Here is a 17,571-nt window from a genome sequence, read left to right on the forward strand (position 1 = left end):
AATATCTTTCTGAAGAAATAAATGTGAGCATACTTTTCTTTGAAGAAGAATACGTCTTGCAGTAGGTCTTGTGCTTTATTTTCTTTACACAATTCTTTTGCAAATATAATAAGTTAATTCTTGAATTATATAACCCAGTTTTACTGACTACTCTCTAGACTAGGCTGTTTAATATGACAGCCATTAGCTATGTGTAGCTATGAGTACTTGAAATATGTCTTGTCTGAATTGAAATGTGCTATAAGGGTAAAATAAATACTGGATTTCAAATATTTTATATGGCTAAAAATGTAAATTAGCTCATTTAAAAATATTGATTACATGTTGAAATGTTTATATATTCTGGATACATTGGGTTAAATGAAATATTAAAATTAATTTCATGTGTTTAATTTTTATTTTTTAAAAATGTGGCCATTAAAGAATTTAAAATTACATATGTGGCTTCATTATATTAATCTAAGTTGGACAGTGCTGCCTAGAATCTTGTTTTGAAAGGGGAGGTATGATTATGAAAGTTCAGTGTCACGTGAAAGTCAAATTCAATTTTTTTTGTCTTTTCAGTTTAGACCACTTTAGTTCATGTCAGTAGTTGTATACAAATGGAACTACATCAAATGTGTCCTTTCAAGAAAATGAGACTGGCCCACAAGCCAATTAGTTTCTTTCTAAAGCTAAATATATAAGTATCTTAAAATACGTCTTTATTTTGGTTTTAACTTATAGATTGCCATCAGTATCCAAACTTAATGGCAGCGTTGTTACTGATGGTGAACGAGAAGATTCTGAGAGATTTTTTATTCGTTACTATGTGGATGTTCCACAGGAAGAAGTGCCATTCAGGTAAAAAATTCCTCATTGGCCAAACACTTTAGAGCGTGGTGATGACAGTTAAGAACTCTTGTGTTAGAGCAAAATGTAATCATTTGTTATTGGACCCTTCTTAGAGAACTTTGTTAAAAAAAAATTTTAAAGAAAAGGAAGAAACACAAGAGCAAACCTATTTTATCTCGTTTTCTACAGCGTATTTCTTTTAGCTTTGCACCTGTATTAAGAATGATGGGGTATTTGACAATTCCGGTAGCTCCTGCTGCATACTCCGTATCATTGATTCCTTTTTGATCTTCTTTTTTGGGGTACATTTTTACCTATCCCTCAGATTAGTCTGTTCATTCATGTTAGATCTGCTTTTAGGATATACTAAGTTCTCCGGTTAGGAAGATTTGGCAAATGTGCAGTAAGTTCACAGAATATGAATATGAGAAAAGGACTAGAAAATAGACTCTTGAGGAAATATTAAAGGAATTAGGATGGTGAATATAAAGAGAAATGCTGAGGGCTAAATTAGTAATTAACTTTAAATATATGAAGAGTTAATAAATGTTGTCTAATGAGGAACTAACTTTAATTCTGTAAATGTAAAAGGAAATGTAGCAGGTACGATATGGGCAAACATACAAGAAAAAAATTACCCCCAAAACAGGTTTCTGGGTATTGGTAACTAGAATTGGTTACTGGAAAAGTTATGCGCTTTTCTTCCTTAATGACTTTAAGGGTAATATGAATACCCATTTGACTGGAGGAGTTTTAGACAAACAGCCTGAATGTCAGTCACATTAGTTGTTCTTTTGGTTACAAAATGCCTGTGACTTTAATTCATTCTGTGATTCTAATTCATTCTTATTGAATGTGTCTATTTTTCCCCCAAAGTTGTTTCTTGTTTATAGATTTTAAGGGGGTTAACATTCTATAAGTCTCAATCAGTGCCATATAACAAGATTTTGTGGTATTATTAGTAGCGTTTTAAAGCTAAGCATTTAAGAATATTAGATGAATTAAGTAAGATTTTTAAGGTAACTTTTAAAAACTATCTGAGAACAACTAAGTAGGGGAAAATAGATACTACTTTATCATTTAACACAACCTAGGTATATTAGGTTAAACCAGATGAAATTTTTTTTAGATAAAAAATGCTTTAATATCTGGTTTCATTTGGTCTAATCTAACGTATTAATGGATTTGTTAGATTAATAAATAAAATAGCTTTGAGCATAAGTCTGTCATCACAGTTTATTTAACTTCTAGTCTACTACAAAAGGTTTTTTGTATATAGACAGACACACACGTATACATATATATACATGTACATACATACATGCATATGTACCTACAGTCATCCATTGCTTAATGACAGGGACATGTTCTGAGAAATTTATCGTTAGGTGATTTTATGTTGCGAACATCATAGAGTATACCTACACAAACCTAGGTGGTATAGCCTACTACACACCTAGGCTATATGGTACAGCCTATTACTCTTAGGCTGTAAACCTGTACTGCATGTGACTGTAATGAATATTGTAACACAATGGTAAGTATTTGTGTATCTAAATACATCTAAACATACAACAGGTATAGTGATGATATGGTATAAAAGATAAAAACTGCTATACTTGTCCAAGGCACTTACCATGAAAATCTTGCAGGACTGGAGTTTGCTGTGGAAGAATCAGTGAGTGGGTGGTGAGTGAACGTGGAGGCCCAGGACATTACCGTACACTACTATAGACTTATCAACACTGTACACTTAGGCTATACTACATTTATACAGTTTCTTTCTTTAATAGTAAATCAACCTTAGCTTAGTTTAACCTTTTTACTTTATAAGCTTTCTAATTTTTTAAAACGTTTTGACTCACATAATAACACCTAGCTTAAAATATAAACACATCGTACAACTGTACAAAAGCATTTTGTTTGTTTGTATTTTTATTATATAAGCGTTTTTATTTTTTAAATTTTATTTTATTTTTCTACTTTTTAAACTTTTTTTTAATTGAAAATGAAGCCACAAACACACACAAACCACTGTCCTGATCCTGATGTCAGGATCAATATCAGTATCTTCCACCTTCACATCTGTTCTCACTAGAAGGTTGTCAGGGGCAGGACATATATGGAGTCTTTGTCTCCTGTGATAGCGGTGCCTTCCTCTGGAATACCTCCTGAAAGACCTGCCTGAGGCTGTTTTACAGTTAATTTCTTTTTCTTATAAGTAGGAGTACACTCTGAAATAACGATAAATAGTATAATAAGTCCATAAGCCAGTAACATAGTCATTGATTGTCAAGTATTATGTACTGTAAATAATTTTATGTGCTATACATTTATACAGTAGTGTAGTAAGTTTGTTTATACCAGCATCACTCAAATGCTTGAGTGATATGTTATGTTACGATGCTAAGATGTCACTAGGTGACAGGAATTTTTCAGCTGCATTATAATCTTATGGGACCACTGTTGTATGTGTGGTCCACTGTTGACCAAAATGTCTTCATGTGGCACCTAACTGTACAGTGAATTGTTTTCTGTCCCTGATGGTATAATTATTCTAAGGGCATTTATACTTCTGTACTAGTTGGTATTCTTGAATGGGAGTCATAGAAACCGGTTTTGATTAACTTTAGTCAGGAGAGGAATTTATTGAAAGACTATTGGGAAAAGAAAAGAATTGTTAGGTAGGATGGAGAACCAGCTTTAGACAGGAACCAAGGGAGTCAAGGATAGATACAGTATGAACTCTTGTTGTGCTTCATATATTGCTGCTGGCAGTGTCATCTCTAGACACCACATGCTGGACTTTACCACTGGACACTAGCAACTACATCATTGGACTTTTTATTCCCTCATGAGTGCTGAAAATAATCTCTCACTGTCCTTTTTTTTCTCCATTTAAAAAATATTTACTAAGTACTTACCATGTGACTAGCAGTGTTGTAGGTGCGGTTAGTAGAAGTGAACAAAGTTCCTACCTTCATGGAGCTCATATTCTAATGGGTTTTCTCACACACCTTTACTTCATTCCCCAAGAATCAAAAGTCTGCATGGGACCAACTGGCTATGTTTAGGACATGTACTCACACCCCATCTCAAGATATAGGGAGGTGGATTATCTGCTCCATTTTAGCTTCTGCAGGTGGGGTAAAATCTTGTTTCCTCTGATCTTGGGACTTTCCCTCAAATAGGAACAATTCAGAAAAACAAATAGTGTGTATTACTGTCTTCTATTAGGACTCTTCAATATCTACACATACATTTTCCCCATTTTTAAAAATTACTACATTTTTAAAAATTATTCTTATCTTCCCTAATGCATTCCTTGCACAAATGAAAATACATTTCTCTCTCCTTAAATGACATAACCTAAGTCTTATGAATTGCTGCATCTAGTTCCCAGTCTTGGATCTTTGGGTGGTATTCATTTATCCTTTATTTCCATATCTTTAAATCTGTTGATTCAGTTGTAAACTTAACTACCCTGGTATATACTGTTTACAGAATAATGGGAAAAATAGAGAAGAAAGAAAAGGAAAGTTAGTTAAAGTTCACAAACAATTACATGAAACAGGAAAGAACAAAATATACATGTGGACTGATGCTCTCATTTTTCTACACTGGGGCTATAATTGGTATTTACGACTTCCCTCTTCCATTATTTGCCTTTGTTTCTTTGCTTGCAACTAACTTTGCCTGCAGATGACTTTGTTGGACAGTGTTCTGTACCTCTTTGTTGGGGGAGAGGGGTGGATCTCAGTCTTTTCTGGTAAAATCTACACTCTTGGTAGTTTTACTTGTGTTGGGTTTTAGTAGTCTTAGATTACTTTTTACCACTAGGCCTGGTAATACCAGCAGATACCACCAGGGTTCCATCCACACTCGTATATTACCCCTCTTGCATTTCTCCTTGACAGTCAAGATTACTTATCTTAGCTGACAAGCTGATTTTTAAGTGGGGATTGTGGGTAGGGGATGACTTTTCCTAGTAATTTGTAGAACTTAAATTCAGTACTTGGAAGTCTCAGCTTCCAGTTGGAATAATTGTTGTAGCACTAGTGCAGACGTGCCTCTCGGGTTCTAAAGCTTCTAAACCTAGAAATATGAAATAAGAGTTTTGCAAGTTAGTCACTGGATGTAATCATGAGCTGTATTGTGTTTTTCACATTTACCCTTGAGTTTGCAGACCTGTCTGCTCTGACAAAGAACAACTGGTATCACTTTTGTTCTTCAAGATGCATACTTACTGAAGAGTTAAATGGGAATATGATAAGGAATCATCATCCAGTTTTTAGTGGTGCAATGTCTTTCTGTTTCCTTTTAGGGAAGTGGTGTTGCTTTTGCTTCAGTGCTTTTGTTGAAACGGATTCATAGACCACCTGTTTATTCTAATCCTAAAGACTCCATGACCAATTAGCTATTGCAAAAGATTCATGCATTCGGACTATTTTACTTGCTGTTCTGGCCTTGCTATTTATGTGATTATACCTACTTTCCCATGCACTAGTGGTTCAATGCCACTGCTTGGTTTCTCCCATCCTTCATTAAATTGAAATGGGCAACCTGATTTCAGTGTCTCTTATCTGCATCCCTGACCTATAAAGTGTTTTCAGATGTATGGGTGCTCTACTTCCTACTATATTTTCAAGGTCTTAGAGTAGGAAGTATCTTCTGGGTCCTTTTAGGATTTGTAATGGAGAAGAGGTAGGACATGAGTGACACAATAATAATAATAATGATCTCCATTATCATACTTATTTTCTTTCTTTTTTCTTTTTCTTTTTTTTTTTTTTTTGTGGCGAAGTCTTGCTCTGTCACCCAGGCTGGAGGGCAGTGGTGCGTTCTTGGCTCACTGCAAGCTCTGCCTCCCGGGTTCACTCCATTCTCCTGCCTCAACCTCCCGAGTAGCTGGTGCTACAGGCGCCCGTCACAACGCCCGGCTAATTTTTTTGTATTTTTAGTAGAGAAGGGGTTTCACCATGTTAGCCAGGATGGTCTCGATCTCCTGACCTCATGATCCGCCCGCCTCAGCCTCCCAAAGTGCTGGGATTACAGACGTGAGCCAACGTGCCTGGCACATACTTATTTTCTATGTGTTTTTCCATATAAATAACTAAAGCCTTGCAATTCTTTTGGTGTTTTGTAATTAACCCTACTGAGCATGCTGTTATCTGAGCTAGTAGAGCAGAGCGAATGAGGAATAAGTTTATTCTTGGAAGAAAATTCTCTCAGGCAGGGGGATTTTACTGCCTTTGTAAGCAAGAAAAGATCAGTTTCATTTGACAGGGGAGGAGGGGCTACCCAGTTAGCAAGGGGGGCCTAAGTGAGAATTAGAGATTTAGGATACTCTTACTCATGTCAGAATCCTCCTGTATACCTCCATTCTAATTCTCCTTCTTTTTGTTTTCTAATCAATTCTCCATTGTATATGTAATAGTATCAATATGTATGCAAATTTAAGTGACTTGTAATTCAGCAACCTAGAGCATCAAACCCTGTGCATTTGTTTTTCTGGTTACATCAGTTCTATTTTTGTAAGAGAAAAAAGATCATTTTCTTAACAGTACCTGCATTTCAGTCTGTGCCTAAAGCCTAGTTTATGGAGATTTGACCTTAACATTTTCTTTATTTAAGCTATTTTGTATCCTCAGAACAGCAGATGTTCTACCTCAGAGTTTTGAATTCTTCATGCCCCGCATATTGTTCTGTTCTCAACAGCACTCTCTAAATCACCAGCACAGTACAGCACTCTCTAAAACAGTCCATGTGACCACAGGTGGTAATTATTTCATTACTCCATGTCAAGGACTTACAGAATCCCTTTAACACTAATAGGATATTTACTGGCCTCTTCTAGACCAGAAACCAATCCTAAATTGTGCTTACTTACCTGAGGAACTATTGCCTGTAATCCACTCCTTGGTACCAATTTCTTAGTACAAACAACAGAAATCAATTCTGGCCAACCAAAGTAGAAGAGGAATTTAGTAAAAGAATAATGAATATTGTGTGGCCTACAGAATAGAAAAGATCAGAAAATTTCAAGTTTGAGCAGGATTGATGGGAAGCAAGGTACAGCCAAGGTTTCTGTTATCTCACTATACAAACAACATGCTTCTGACACTGGTCATTTTACATTAGTCATTTTACTAGTTCGCTTCCCTGAGCTTTTCTTCATTGCCCTCAGACACTTAAAGCCATGCTTTTGACTTCTTTACTTTTCTGTATCTCTTGTGAATAATCTCTGTTAGACCTTGTGTCCTTGCATTACTCCTGAAGCTTTAAAATCCCAGTTACGGTTAGACAGTCTTATATCAGCTTCCCATGTTCTAGCTTCCAAGGAATGGAGAAAGAGAATATCTAGTCCTCTTCAGTTTGTATAGTAGGAAGTGGTTCCAGCGTCTCACCTATCTTTGGTTTTCTAACAGTCAGAAGGGCATTCAGATGCTGGATAGCCAAAGTTGGCATATATCTACTATAGTACCAGTTCCTTAGTAGTTGTTCATACAAGTCCCCTGTGGAATTACCCATTCACACAGCAAATGTCTTTTGAGCCCTTGCAGTATACCGGGAACTATTAGGCTTTTAAAAAGGAACTATAATAGTATTCATGCTGATGGCCAGAGTGAGTGGCGAATAACAGCAGAGGAGTTGCATTAAAATGCATTTGTTATGAAGTATGTATTTGTTATGGAATAGCTGTATATATACAGAGTATTAGTATTATACTTATCTCTTTCTCTGCCAAATTATATCCATAATCTCTCTGTAAAATGTCAGTGAATAGCACATAGTACTGTGTATAGTTAGTAAAAGGTGGAATTTGACCCTGTACATCATTCAGTGTCTCTTATAAAATTGAGCTTTACTTTCCAGGTAGGATGGAGGTATCCATTTATTTGGAGAAAACATTCCTTTTCATTTAATGAAATTTTTAAAGAAATCAGTGATCAGTGTTCAACTCAATTTTCCTGTAGATTCTTTTTTTTTTTTTTTTTTTTTTTTTGAGACGGAGTCTCGCTCGGTCACCAGGCTGGAGTGCAGTGGCACCATCTCGGCTCACTGCAAGCTCCGCCTCCTGGGTTCATGCCATTCTCCTGCCTCAGCCTCCGAGTAGCTGGGACTACAGGCGCCCGCCACCTCGCCCGGCTAATTTTTTGTATTTTTAGTAGAGACGGGGTTTCACCGTGTTAGTCAGGATGGTCTCGATCTCCTGACCTCGTGATCCGCCCGCCTCGGCCTCCCAAAGTGCTGGGATTACAGGCGTGAGCCACCACGCCCGGCCAGTTTTCCTGTAGATTCTAACTTCCACTACAGCCTTCCTAGTTCACTTCCCTGAGCTTTTCTTCTTCCTTTCATTTTCCTCTCGTGTCAGTTAAACATGAAATGGCTCTAATTAACTTTGACATAAAGTAAGAAAAGTTACTCAAAATGTCTTTGAGGTTATGAATAAAGAGCCGACATGATCAGCTGAATGTCCTTTATGGTAGCAAAGTTATTTTGTGAGTCAGTTGGATTATTCACACACATCTGTTTCTATGTGATTAGTCATTTTGGCAATAGAAGACTTTAAAGATGATCCAGAGATTCACATATCTGTTTCCCTATTCCAGGATGAAATGCAAAATCTGAATCATTTGAATTTTTATGATGAAAAGAGTAAAATGTTTAGGAGACTGAAGGGAGACAGACTTATTAAGAGCTTTATAATTTCTTATAGGTGCCCAATTATCCTTTTTATTGCCTTCTACTGATAGGTAGAGCTGGAAGTTTAGCCTCTCTAGCTGCTTATGGCAATAATGGACTAACAAAAAACTGAACAATCAGTCATATGTCTCGTGTTTATTTACTTTGTGAAACAACAGAAGAGGAAAAGTCTCTGTTTTCTGATTCTTGGCCTTTGACCATCATACTGTTTGCTTTTCCACTCAATAGACTTTTTTCTTTTAAAGCCTTCATCTGGGCCTTGTTTCTTAGTGGCTTTTGTAGCAGCGGTGTGGTATGCTGTTTCCGAAAAAGTTCAGTGTGTGCTGCAGGTAGCTGGAAAGATGTCCTTACTGGGCTGGTCATATTTCAGTTATTAGACTCTCATGCCTTACCAGGAGAACTTCTAGGAAATAACTCTAGATTCTAGCTGGGTTTCAAAGGCAGTTTAATTTATTTACTGAATACCTACTAAGGACCAAGAGGCACTGGGTTCCAAGCTAGAGATAAAGAGACAAAAACAGTAGTGTCTACTCTCAAGAAGCTAAGCTAGACATATATTTCCTTTGCTGGGCCCTCTTCATGTTCCCAACCTCTAAAACTTGAGTTACCCCAGGACTTAGTCCTTGGACCTCTTCTCTTCTGTACTCATGCCCTACACTTAGCCAGTCCTGAGGCTTTAAATGCTTTCTGTATTCTAATAACTGCCAGATTTATACATCCAGCTGTGATCTGCCCCTAAATTCCAGACTGCGATTTCCAACTGCCTACTTGGTATCTCTGTCTGGATGTTTAAACCTAATATATCCAAAACTGAAATTTTGATACCCTGTCTTTTCCCCTACCCTGCCTCCCTCACCTCTAGTCCCCTGTGCCATATCTACTGCTCTGCCAGTTTTTCTCCTTTTTTCATTTATTCCAATTGTTTAGGGAAGAAACATTGGAGTCATTTGTGATTTTTTTCCTCCCATACCCCACATCTAGTCTGTTTTTTTTTTTCTTTCAAAAACTATATATAGAATCTGACTACTGCTTCCTATAACTTTAGTCCAAATCCTTCATCATATCTTACTTGTGTTATTGGAGTAGCCTACTGACCAGTCTCCCTGAGTCCACCCTTGCTCCCTTAAGGCCTGTGCATCTCATAGCAGCCTGTTTGTAAGAACTCAAGTTGATTTTTAAAGAAACAGCAGAGGCCGGGCGCGGTGGCTCATGCCTGTAATCCCAGCACTTAGGGAGGCCAAGACGGGCGGATCATCTGAGGTCGGGAGTTCGAGACCAGCCTGACCACCATGGAGAGACCCCCGTCTCTACTAAAAATACAAAAATAATTACCTGGGCATGGTGGTGCATACCTGTATTCCCAGCTACTTGGGAGGCTGAGGCAGGAGAATCGCTTGAACCCGGGAGGCAGAGGTTGTGGTGAGCCGAGATCATACCACTGCACTCCAACCTGGGTGACAGAGCAAGACTCCATCTCAAATTAAAAAAACAGACAAAAAACAAAAACTATCCTTACTCTTCCTCACACACATCAAGCACACTCCCTCCTCAGGCCTTTGCACTTTGTTCCCTGTTTGGAATGCACCAGGCTACCTGCTTCATTCTCTCCCTCGCTGATACCTTATCTGAGATTCCTTTTCTCCTCACCCAGTCTAAAATAGCACACCTCTGTCTCCTATAATTCTCTTAGCCTCCTTTTGTTCATATTTTTCTTGTCACTTACCAACACCTGACTTACATTTCTTGTATATTGTCAGTCTCCCCTCATGGTACTGTAAGCTCTGTAGGAGTAGGGACTTTCTCTGTTTTGTACCTTGCCATCTCCCCAGTGCCTAGAGCGGTGCCTGGCAGTATAGCAAATATTCAGTAAGATGATTGAGTATTTGCTTTATACTCTGAGAACACGAAGGAGGACTTAGGTCTGCTGGAAGAGGGTACTTTCCTGGAAAACGATTGAGTTAATCTGGCGACAGTGAGGGAAGAATATTCTAGACAGATGTGAGTACATAGGAAGTAAAGGCACAGAGGTATGAAATGTCTTTATGTGCAGTGAACTGCAACAGTTTGATATGACTAGTGAAAAGTAGTAAGTGGGAGCTGGGCACGGCGGCTCATGCCTGTAATCCCAGCACTTTGGGAGGCCAAGGTGGATGGATCACTTGAGGTCAGGAGTTCAAGACCAGCCTGGCCAACATGGTGAAACCCCATTTCTACTAAAAATACAAAACATTAGTCAGGCATGGTGGTGTGTGCCTGTAGTCTCAGCTACTGGGGAGACTGAGGCAGGATGATCACTTGAACCTGGGAGGCAGAGGTTGTAGTGAGCCAAGATTGTGCCACTGCACTCCAGCCTGAACGACAGAACTAGAGTCTGTCTGAAAAAAAAAAAGTAGTCAATAACTGGGAAGTAATGATACATACTATGCTGGGGAGGAAGGCAGGAAACAGGGCAGGCCACGAAAGACTTTGGTATGCTATGCTCGGACAGTAGGGCTTATTCTTATAGACAGTGGGAAACCATTGAAAGGTTTCAAGTTGGGAAGTTAAGTGGAGAGATTTTGGTTTGTATATAGAAGAAGATGATGAACAAATTTACAAGAAAAAATCAACCCCGTCAAAAAGTGGGCAAAGGATATGAACAGACACTTTCTCAAAAGAAGACATTTATGCAGCCAACAGACACATGAAAAAATGCTCATCATCACTGGCCATCAGAGAAATGCAAATCAAAACTACAATGAGATACCATCTCACACCAGTTAGAATGGCGATCATTAAAAAGTCAGGAAACAACAGGTGCTGGAGAGGATGTGGAGAAATAGGAACACTTTTATACTGTTGGTGGGACTGTAAACTAGTTCAACCATTGTAGAAGACAATGTGACGATTCCTCAAGGATCTAGAACTAGAAATACCATTTGACCCAGCAATCCCATTACTGAGTATATACCCAAAGGATTATAAATCATGCTGTTATAAAGACACATGCACATGTATGTTTATTGCAGCACTATTCACAATAGTAAAGACTTGGAAACAACCCAAATGTCCATCAATGATAGACTGGATTAAGAAAATGTGGCACATATACACCATGGAATACTATGCAGCCATAAAAAAAGTGAGTTCATGTTCTTTGTAGGGACATGGATGAAGCTGGAAACCATCATTCTGAGCAAACTTTTGCAAGGACAGAAAACAAAACACCGCATGTTCTCATTCAGGTGGGAATTGAACAATGAGAACACTTGGACACAGGAAGGGAACATCACACACCAGGGCCTGTCGTGGGATTGGGGGAGTGGGGAGGGATAGCATTAGGAGAAATACCTAATGTAAATGACGAGTTAATGGGTGCAAGACACCAACATGGCACATGTTTGCATGTTATGCACATGTACCCTAGAACTTAAAGTATAATAATAAAAAAAAAAAAGCAACAGCTGAGAAAGACCCAGAAACTTAATAATCAAGACTATAGTAAAGGAGGATATATGTGGTGGAGGTTGCTTATGTCTTTTTAGAGAGATTATGTGTATTAAGACTGAATTTCACTCTAGAATTTGAACTGGTCCTCAGAAAACACATCGTGAAGTTGTACTTGTTGTCTGGTGTTTATAGCTCTGATTTCTCTGAGGGTATAGAAATACCATTTAGAGAGAAAGAAACCTCCATGTTTGTGGGTCAGGCACATAGTAAAGTGTACATGTTTATTGTTTTTGCCTTGCCCTTGATCAGATGTCTGCCCACATTGCTTATATTTTTCAGTGTTCCCTTCATTTTGTGTTTACTTTCTCTCTCCATTTCCTCTGAGAGATTGAATCTGAGAAATTGAATCTAAATTGCTTCTTTAGTGCTTACCTAATACACAGTCATCCTCTTTAATTTTAAAGAGAAAAAAAGAAAAAAATGTAACTTTTAGAAATCAACTTATCATGTATCTTTGGGAACTCAGTGATTTCTTTTTGTTTTTGAGGACAGTGGTAGGAAGTAAATGCATTGATTTAGGGTGCCTTTTCAGACTTTAAAATTTTGCTTATCATAAGGAGGAGTCATAAGAAAATAGCTCCAGTGAACAATTATTTGATGGAAAGAGGAAGTACCATTGTCGGGGACAGTGGCAACTCCAGAAACAGGTTTTCTTAGAGGCTTTTCTTTGCCTTTTCTTTTCTTTGATACCTTATTTTCTGTTTGTCCCGAGTAATCCCTGATCTATGTCCTGGGAAATCCTTTATGATGGCAAGGATTACATTAGGAATTCCTCAAATGCTGACTTGATTGTCATTCATTGGTGGTATGCTTTTTAAAATATGGAGAGTATGTTTTTCCCTGCTTCAGACTAATGGCTTTTCTAAATAGAGCTGATCGTATCTCCGTGTTATTGTGAGAGCAGGCAGCAGCCTGTATTTGGACACCACCTCAATGAAGGCTTATTTTGTCTTGGATGCTGGAGAAATCTTAGTGTGCTGTGTCCGTTACCTCATATTCCTTCCAAACAGAGGACCTGCTGTTGTGAAGGAACATTTCTATACTGGACATGAGTCTCCTGGGGTTCTCCATATTGCCATGCTCCATCATCCTCTGACAAGGGCCGTGACACAGCACTCCTCACATTCAGCCGAGAGTCTGAGGAGAAACAAAAGGGGCATTTTCTTTGGTGCACCATGGAGAGCCTCTGAAATGTTAGCTTTCCCTGTTGCTTACAGCCTTTGTCATTCCAGTTACCTTGGACTTTATTTTGACTTCTTGCCACTTTCCCAGCCCAGCAGAAGACAGACTACCTTCCTAATCTTGATTGGAGTTATATACAAGTATTTGGATATACTTGCAAAGGAAAGAGGAGTGAGAGCCAGCCCTCCCAAATCATGGGCTTGGAGAAAATTGTCTTCGCTGTCTGAACTTTCGTTTTGGCCAGGGCAGGGGGCCAGTTTTATCTTTTTCATTTTTGTTTGCTTTTTGTCAGTAAAACACTACTAAAAATTATTGAGAGTAATAAAACATTCATGTTCACGCTGTTCAGAACTGATGATAGTTAATATTTTATTCTACTTTGAGTTTATTTTTCATTAAAAAGAAATATTATACATAAAATTGGAGTGCCTTTTTTCTACTAATCTCAGTCCTACTTCTTACTCCAAAAGTAACCACTAGCAGAAATTTGATTTGTATCCTTGATGTCTGTTTTTCATATTTTATATCTTCATTGAAATATAAAGTAGCATTTTATGATTCTTTGTTAGTGTGAATTGCTATTTCTTCCCTCATACTGTGGCTTTTCAACCTTGTCGAAAGGGCAAGCACACGATTATAGCTGTGATGGTTTAGCATTTGCTTTGCTACTTGAGATAATGGAGAGCAGGTTCTTTTAACTCAAGATACAATCGATCCTGGGAGAGCAAGGAGCAAGGAGCCACAAACCCTGGATTCTATCCAAGCCACGAGGGATTTTATGCCCTGGGCTTAGATTATAGTGCATCAGGGTAGCCTTCCACCCTTTAACACAGAGCTCGGTATTCCAAAGGCCACAAGGGGTTTTAGACCCTGGACCCCGGACATGTTCCAAGACTTACATTATGTCAGACATGCAAACCTTGCCTCAGCTTCTCCCAACACTCAGCTTTTCCCAACAGATTTAGGTTGAGGTTCACTTTTTTTTGCCTATAGTTGTCCAGTTGCTTTAGCATTGTCCATTGAAAAGGCTGTCTTTTCCCCATTGCATTGCTTTTCTACCTTTTTCAGAAATCAGGAAAGTATATTTGTTTTGGTGTATTTCTAGTTTTCTTTTATGTTCCATTGATCTGTATGTTTGTGAACAGTATCACAATCTCTTGATTACTGTGACTATATAGTAAGCTTTAATTCATGTTGAATGATTCTTCACACTTTATTCTTCAAGATTGTTTTAGCTATTTTAGGGCCTTTGCTTTTCCATATAAATTTTGGACTAATTTTATCTCTGTCTGGAAGAAAACTTGGCTGAAGTTTTAACAAGAATTTTATTAAACCTATAGATCAGTTTGGGGAAGGTTAATATTTTTAGTATGTGAGACCTTCCAATGCATGATTACAGTATGTCTCTCTGTAAGGCCTTCTCTGATTTCTTCCACTAGAATTTTGTAATTTTCAACATACAAGTCCTATTCGTCTTTTATTAGATTTACACCTAAGTACAGTCATGTGTTGCTTAATGACAGGGATACGTTCTGAGAAATGCATCATTAGGCAGTTTTGTCATGTGAACATCATAAAGTGTACTTACATAAACTTAGATAGTATAGCCTACCACACACCTAGGTTATATAGTATAGTTCATTTTCCTATATGGTGTAGGATATAGATTAAGTGTTTTGTTTTGGTGTATGGGTGCCAGTTACTCCTGCAAAATTCACTGGTAAGACTATCCTTTTTCTATTGAATTGATTTTATACCTTTGTCAGAAATAAACTAATCAGATAGGTGGCCTGTATTTCTGTATTCTGTGTGTATTGACCCGTGTCTCTATCCTTTTGCCAGTACCACACCATCTTGATGACTGTAGCCTTGTGGTAACTGTTCAATTAAGGTAGTGTGAGTCCTTCAACTTTGACATTTTTCAATATGGTTTAAGCTGTTCTAATTCCTTGCCTTACATATAAATATTAGGGTATGCTTGTTGAAGTCTATGAAACATTCTCTGGGATTTTGGTTAGGATTGTGTTGAATTTATAGAAGAATTTGGCCAGAATTTACATCTTAATAACATTGATTATTCCTGTCCATGAACCCAGTATCTCTTTCCATTTATTTAAGTATTCTTTAAAAAACTGGTGTTGTGTATTTTCCACATAAGGATTCTGTACATATTTTGCTACATTTTATTTAAAGATTTCATGTATCTTGGTCCTGTTATAAGTAGTACTGTTTTAAAATTTCAAATTAAGTTGTTCACTGCTAGGCATAGAATTACAGTTGGTATTTGTAATTGGCTCTGTATTCTATGGCCTTGATAAATTTATTTATTCTAGTAGATTTTTAATAAATTGTTTGTAGACAACCGTATTGTCTGTTACTTAGCACAATGCATGTCTTCTTTTCCAACCAGTATGACTTTTTACATTTTTGTTGTTTTTTGGACCTTATTACACTGACTTGGACCTCCAGTATAGTATTGGAATAGGAGTAGTGATGGCAAACACCCTAGCCTTTTTCCCTGTTTAGGAAAAAATCATTCATTACACCACTAAAAGTGGTGTTAGCTATAGGTTTTTTTGTTCATGACCTTTATTTGATTAAGGACATTTCCTTCTATTCCAGGTTTGCTGGAGCTTTTATCCTGAATGGGTACTGAATTTATTCAAATGCTTCTTCTGCATCTACTGAAAAGGCTATACCATTTTTCTTGATGTATCAATATAGTGAATTATATTAATTGCACTTTTAACCAGCCTTGAATTCCCAAGATAAATCCCACTTGTTATGATGTATTATCTTTTCTTATATGTTGGTGAATTTGATTTGCTAATATTTTGTTAAGGATTTTTGTGTTCATGCTTATAAGGGACATTGTTGTATAATTTTCTTATAATGTCTTTGTCTTGTTTTGATATCAGGGTAGTGCTGGCCTCATTTTTGAGTGTTCTCTCCTTTTTTTCTGGAAGAGTTTGTGTAGAACAGTGTTATTTTCTTCTAAAATATTTTGTAGAATTTATCAGTGGAGCCATCTGAGTCTGGTGTTTTCTTTGCTGGAGGTTTTAACTACGAATTAAATTTATTTAATGGACATATAGCATGATTCAGGTTATCTGTTTCTTCTTGAGTGAGCTTTAGTAGTTTGTATTTTTGAATGAATTCACCCATTTAATTATAATTGTTGAATTGAATTATAATTGTTTTATTTAAGCATAAAGTTTTTCATAGTATTTGCTTATCATAAGCCTTGAATGTCTTTGTGGTCTGTGGTGATGTTCCCTCTTATAGTTCCAGTATTGGCATCTTTTCTTAATCAATCCAGCTACAGGTTTATCAAATTTACAAACCTTTTTAAAGAACCAGCTTCAGGTTTTATGTGTTTTCTCTGTTTTAGTTTTTGCATTTCATTGATTTCTGCTCATATCTTTATTTCTTCCTTCTTCTTGCTTTGGATTTAATTTGCTCATGTTTTTATGGTGTTTTCAGTATAGATCATTGATTTGAGACTGTTCTTTTCTATTATAATATTTAATTCTATAAATTTTCCTTTAAGCACTGCTTTAGATACATTCTGTAATTGGGATTTGTTATATTTGAATTTTCATTGAATTCAGATATTTTCTAATTTGTCTTATGACTTCCTCTTTGACTCACTGGGTTATTTACAAGTATGTTGTTTATTTTCCAGATATTTTCCTTATCTTTCCAGGGATTTTCCTCATCTTTCTATTAATTATTTCTAGTATAATTTCATTATAGTTAGAGAATGTACTTTGTACTATTTCAATTCTTTTGAAGTCTGTTGTGGTGTATTTGAGGTACATTTTTGATTTAGAATATGGTCTTTCTTGGTCAGTATCTCATATGTACTAGAAAAAAATGTGCATTCTGATGTTGGTCGGCATGTTTTATATTTCAGATATTTTATATCATTAACAGTTTTCTGCTGGTTTTATCAGTTACTGAGAGGAGTGTTGATTTCTCCAATTATAATTATGGGTTTGTTTATTTTTATTTGTTGTTCTACCAGTTTTTGCTTCATTATTTCTTGTGTACATATCTGTTTTTAGATACATACGCATTTTGGATTGTTATGTCTTTCTGCTGGAGCTTGCCTCTCCCTGTCTAATGGTTTTGCCTCTAAGCAGCTCACCTAACTCCTGGTCCAGAACCAGCTCTTATAATGGAATTTGGAGAACCTGTCCTGCAGTAATTACAGAGATAGTACATATTCCTAGTCTTAAGCACCAAGTGATTTAATTCAGTTCCTGATGGTGGAGCTACCTTTTTATTCTTTTACTTATTAGAACCATTGCTCTACAAAGGTAGCCTTAGGCAGTGGATCTGCACAAGTTTTCTTTT

The 17,571-nt window shown here is 37.0% G+C and overlaps 1 protein-coding gene across 6 annotated transcripts in view; it reads left to right on the forward strand.

Annotated features, from left to right (window-relative positions):
• Positions 1–17,571, forward strand: part of LOC105476345 (tubulin-specific chaperone cofactor E-like protein) — a 167,740-nt gene that overhangs the window by 35,714 nt on the left and 114,455 nt on the right. For all 6 annotated transcript variants that reach the window (XM_071075728.1, XM_011732169.3, XM_011732166.3 and 3 more), the window contains one exon: positions 727–843. In XM_071075728.1, coding sequence (XP_070931829.1) covers positions 727–843 — 117 coding nt within the window. The remainder of the gene's footprint in view (positions 1–726; positions 844–17,571) is intronic.

Source organism: Macaca nemestrina, chromosome 12 (assembly GCF_043159975.1).
Source record: "Macaca nemestrina isolate mMacNem1 chromosome 12, mMacNem.hap1, whole genome shotgun sequence".
In the NCBI taxonomy this organism is placed as follows: Eukaryota; Metazoa; Chordata; class Mammalia; order Primates; family Cercopithecidae; genus Macaca; species Macaca nemestrina.